Source organism: Charadrius vociferus, unplaced genomic scaffold, assembly GCF_000708025.1.
Source record: "Charadrius vociferus isolate BGI_N301 unplaced genomic scaffold, ASM70802v2 scaffold484, whole genome shotgun sequence".
Lineage (NCBI taxonomy): Eukaryota > Metazoa > Chordata > Aves > Charadriiformes > Charadriidae > Charadrius > Charadrius vociferus.
Window position 1 is genome coordinate 1,676,075 of NW_009648074.1, and position 5,542 is coordinate 1,681,616.

Genomic DNA, 5,542 nt, shown 5'->3' on the forward strand with positions numbered 1-5,542 from the left:
TGCCTGGTTCTGTGGCTTCTGGTTTTCAGCTGCTCGTCTGTGATAAGACCAGCGCAGCTGAAGCTGCTTAGCTGAATGGTAGAAGTGATGAAACAACTTAGCTCAAGATGTGAAGATCAGACACACATGAAAAGAGAAGCTCCAGATGAAAGCAAAAACTTAACTGCAAAGCATTAGTGCTTACGGGGAGGAGGGGGGGGAGAAAAAGACCCCACAGCACATGGGGAAAGAGCACTCCCAAGCCTGTCAGCTTTTCTTCACTACATCTGACATAAAGCTATCTGCTTTATTTACATACACGTAAATCCTTCCAAGCAGGATTTTGCAGAACACAAACTTCAACGTTCTTGCAAGTTCCATTATACCTGCAAACTCCCTCAAACTTCCAAAGGCACAAGGAGAGCATCCTAATGGGGATCCAAATTTATTTGGTGTCTAAGACCAGATTTAGTGATCTCAAATTTCCAGCACATTAACTCCTCCTGACATTTGGAACTCCAGCTCATTTTTTCCACCTCATCCTTCATGAACTGCAAATGCCCTTTATCAGACCTTTTCTCGTGGTACATGAAGCAGAAAAGGCTTGTGCATTTTCCTAGACTGACAGCAAATATTCTTTTTTTCCATCACTGAAAGATGGAAACAACACAGCGACAGTTGAAAAACAAGGAACTTGCTATTCTACACTCAGTCCGGGGTAAATGTAGCACAATGAGCACAGACATGAATTTGCCATAAATTACCTTTGTGTCTGTAAGTATACTTCGGGAGTAAACTAACAGTCAGGCTTCCCAAGTTCCACCTTTTCCACTGACTTTGAACAGCACGCATTTTACCTCTCTCTGCCTACCTTTAAATAGGTATATTTTTCAGTTAAGGGAAAAGGCAAAACTTAAGATTTGTGAACAGTGCTATGATACAATTTCAGCTCAAACAACTCCAGCACAGCAACTCAGTCCTGTTTCAGGGTAGCTAACCCCTGAGATCTCAGCAGTCCCAAATCCCTTATTCTAGTCACAACACTACACGGTGCTGTTCCTCAGCTGAGAACAGGCAGCAATTTTCCGTTCACGATTTCAAACTTCTGTTAAAGATGCCTGTCAATTCTGATCTCAGTTGTACCATTCATTACTTCTTCCAGCAATTTCACACAGTCCTATCAACAGCAAGATTGCCAGGAGAGACACACAGGCAGATGGAAACCTCTGAAGCAGAAAGGCACCACCAAGGAAATGAAAGCGGGAGGCTCTGATAAGCAGCGTTATGGAGCAATGACAGCTGGTGAAACACTGAGCAATATGTAAGTGGTTTGCTTTAATAAAGTCCACTGCAGATATAGCATAAGCCAACAAAACAGATGCAAAAAAAAAAATTAAATAAATTTAATCTTATTAATGGTGTAGGCTGTTTCAACAGTAATGGAAAAATACTATAAATCCCTTTTTTAAGTCTTCCAGTACATCAGAGGTCTTCACTCACCTCTCTTCATGTTAGCAGTGACCAATAACTGAGAGTTAATGCAAAAGGAGCTCTACCAGAAATTTATCAACATCATAGAAGAGTTTTTTTTAAAAAAAGAAAAAGTTAAACTGAAACGTCATTTATGAAACACTGTGAAAAAGCTCCTCAGTGGTTTCACACAGGACAACTTTTGGTGTATGGTTAAAAGCAAAAGCAGCTGCAAAATGAAGTCCCATATGACTAGCTTTATGGCATGACATTCATTAAGAGCTAGCTTTCCAGCTTGTTGATCTGATTTTAATTTGAGATAGATTTAAGGAAATTAATCTTTGAAAGGCGACTACTGTTATAAATGCCATAAGAAAATCAGTTATGTGATGCTAGCAAGGATCTGCATTTGCCAAATTACATTCATCTGAGTTAGGAAAAGAGAATGTCATTTTTGTTCTGCTGCCTTTCTCTCCACCTCCTCATTCCCTCACTCGCTTTCAGCATAAGCAACAAAATTTTTCCTCCCATCCCTCTCTCCGAATTATTAACCTTCTTCTATAGACCTGCTGGAAAAAGTAAGCTTTTATTCAGATGTAAAAATCAAAATGAGAGTCAGCAATACCACTGCGAAAGCATCGAAAACCCAAGTGAATACTGTAACAAAACCAAAACAGATGCTAATCTCAATTTGCTTCTAGTCCAGCATATGTGTAATGCTCAGCAATTTAAAAAAAGGTGTGAATTTACTTGACTTTATACAAAATATTCCATATACATCTCATATTTTCAGCTTTGTTTGTGCCAGCAAATTACAGACACTGGCACAAAAATCAATTATAAGCAGCTTGAAGTGTCACAGTTATAATCAAATCACACTTAATTCATGTTTGTAATTAGCTTCAACTAGAGCAACACCTGCACACAGGAATGTTTCAATATGGTGTGGGCAGGTGGGAACTCATTTAGACAAATATATTCTGTCGTAAGTTGTGTTGAGCGTTGTTCATTATGAACCAGGCAGTGTGCAATCAGGGCCTGCAAAACAAAAAGCATCAAGGTGTAGTTTTCAACGGCCACATTTTGGCTGTACGTTTTTGAACAGACATTCCGTGTTTGCTAGTGATTTTAGTTTTTAGGAGGCAAAGCTCTTTAAGCAGTCACGGAATTGGCTCTGAGGATGACCAGACAACAGGAGGTAAAGTTACTTCAAACTGAAAATTCCACAATGTTTGGTTTTGATGTTGGAGCCTCTGTTGTAGCTGCTTGACATGGAAGAGAAGGGAAATGAGAATCCATGAGTTTGAATGGCCAACATAAAATCTTTTGGGCCTAGTTTTCAGAAGTCCCATAAACTAACCTCTTCCTTTTAGAATAAAAGAGAGTTATAAGAGATTAGCATCTCTGAAGAATCAGATCTAAATCATCTCAAAAAAGAGACCCTTGGGAGGCTTTGGGGAGAGGGGACGACAACACAAATACAAATCCAAGAAATTAAGTTTTAAAGTTTTGACTTGTCACATATAGTTTGAAAACCACACACCAAAATCTCCACTCCAGGGTGAAACCTGTTTCCACACCCGTAGAACTAAATATAGAGATGAAATATATAACTAAGATAAAAAGAAAAGTCAAACTTCCACAAGGAATAATCTCCATGCAATGAACCACAGCACCACAGCCTGCAAAAGTCACTTACTTTTCTCCGAGAGTCACCCGGAGGCTGCTCTGGAGTAAAGAAATTAATTGTTCACCATGTTGTGTTCAACAGATACCCATTAAAAATATAGTTGGAAAACTGAGTAAATAATCCTGCATGATACTTTTTGATACCAAATATATACTAATTTTTTTTTAGACAAAGACATTTAATTTACACATAAGGTTGCAGCACTAGAAATAATCAAATTGTGCTACAAGTATGGGAATTAAAGAGATTCAAATAGTTCATACATTCAACATAAATGTAAGGTGACAATTTCTTTTATTATACCTCTAAACACATTCAAAAATTACATATCTTCTTCACTTACGTACAGAAGAAACTATCTAAAATTTATTTAAATTAGTGAAAATTCTTCCACTCCACCTAGAAGCTCAAGATCTAGACATCTTTCCTATGCTTTGGTTGCTTTCCATGTCACTGATGGGGAATTCTGCATCCTAGTGGGCGATTTTGCTCGTTACGCACAAGGCAGAACAGAAACCAAGCAGCTCTCCTGCAGGTACATTGGGGAGCTATCATCAGAGTTTCAAAATCCATTTTTACTTGGAAAATTCTAATTAACCTTCCCAAACCCCAAATCTGGAAAAAAGATTCCTATGAAATTACATAGGAAAAAAGTGGTCATGCTAAGAAATACAGAATGCAGAGTGTGAAAACAGTACTGCTATCAACATGAAATTCATTTCCAAATAACTTGCTAGATCTTGGACACTTCCATATTAATTTTATGTGGTCAGCCTGCTTGAATAACCGGATCTGGTGCTACAACCAGATTTCTTCATCTCTTTTACTGGTAAGATACATATTTACAACCAAATTAACAGACCTTTGGGCTAAAATAAAACATTTCTAACAATGTCACATAACAAGAGCAAAACTTACCTCCAAAGAGTTCGAACTCTCTTAAGCCTTCGACAATGAACTTTTCAGACACCCACCGCTGAAAGAAAAAAATTCCCCAGATAATTAGTTATTCCATCTAAAGACAAGTTTCTTTTCCCCCTCCCCCATAAAAAACATAACAGAATCGTAACACTTCAAGGACTCTACTGTGGTCTGAAACTGATTAGCTGTAACATCAGAGTTACATCCTTCCTTTGGACAAGGATATTTTCTTCTTGTGCTACTAGGACAGCAGGCACCCAGCAACCACACAGCTGCTATTGCTTTTCCTGACCAGCATGCACTTGCAATAAAGTTAACATAATTTTAGATCATTCCAACAAGAACCTTTATACATGCACATATAGCAAAAAGAAGCAGCATGCTACAACTCCCTTCCATAGACAAATAAAAGGTGTTTGCTTGGCTGCAATAGGTGTAAAAAAAGCTTCAACTATTTACAATTAGGTGACATCTTACAGAATTTAAATATTTTGGCTACATATCTATTATTAAAGTTCTTCCAGAAATCATGCTTAAAATTCAGAGCAAGCATTACGTTGTGCAGAGAAATGTTTCTACCACTATATTCAACTCTGTGATTCAAAGAAAAATATATATAAACGCACATGTAACACACCATAGAATATGCAATTTTTGGCTTGCAGAGTGTTGATCATAAAGTTACCATTAAACAAACAATCACTAACACTCCCACACTAGAATTTGTCTACTTGGTAAAATAACTGAAAAAATAGCTTATGTTGTTTAGTGCAAGGGAAGCCGGTCCTAGAAAGCACCAATGAGTCTTTAGGTGATGATGACTCAAAGCTCATATATACAATACCATTTTCGGGCATTAAAAGCGGTTTTCTCATATGAAACTTCCTCACTTAAAAACGCAGAATTAAACAAAGCTGTTGTGTTTAGCTTTGCAAGGTAAGTTTAGGAAAAACAAAAAAAAACCCCAGAAACTGTCAGCGGTGCGACACAGGTGAGGCACGAACTTCTTAAAGAAAGGTAGGAAATAATCAGCATTACCGCACTTTTTCTTAATTGCGACACTCATGACAAACCCCTTGCACCGCACACCGAGGAGATAGTGGCGTGCAAGCAATAAACACTTCAGCGCAGGGTTTTGTGTCTGTATTTTTTTTTTAACTAGCACCTAGCTAATAGAAGTACTTTAATTCCCAGAGTGGTACTACGGCATGGGCACCCTGCCCCGTAATTAGCAGGTAGCTGGGAGGTGGCGGGGGGGTGCTTTGCAGGAGGCCGGCCCCGCCGCAGCTCCTCTGCACAAGCGCAAGGCAGGCTCCCCCGACGCGCCGGCGGCTGAGGGAAGCTGGAAGGTGTTCAACACTCACCCTAATCCGTTCGGGTTTACTTACAAGAAAAGACATGGAATCCGCCTTTGCGTTACCACACGCAGCCCGTGAAAGGACGGCCGACCTGCAGGCACAACACCGGGTCACCCCCTCCCGC

At 39.2% G+C, this 5,542-nt stretch overlaps 1 protein-coding gene across 3 annotated transcripts in view; it reads right to left on the reverse strand.

Annotated features, from left to right (window-relative positions):
• STRADA (STE20-related kinase adaptor alpha) overlaps nt 1-5,460 on the reverse strand; it is an 11,441-nt gene extending 5,981 nt beyond the window's left edge. The window contains exons 1-4 of one of the 3 annotated variants that reach the window (XM_009883837.1): nt 5,425-5,460; nt 4,058-4,115; nt 3,149-3,177; nt 1,461-1,469 (exon numbers count right to left, since the gene is read on the reverse strand). In XM_009883837.1, the coding sequence (XP_009882139.1) occupies nt 1,461-1,469; nt 3,149-3,177; nt 4,058-4,115; nt 5,425-5,460 (132 nt within the window). Of the gene's footprint in view, nt 1-1,460; nt 1,470-3,144; nt 3,178-4,057; nt 4,116-5,424 lie in introns of all 3 variants that reach the window. The other 2 variants (XM_009883836.1, XM_009883838.1) reach the window with 2 other exon arrangements.
• Between the last annotated feature and the right edge of the window lie 82 nt (nt 5,461-5,542).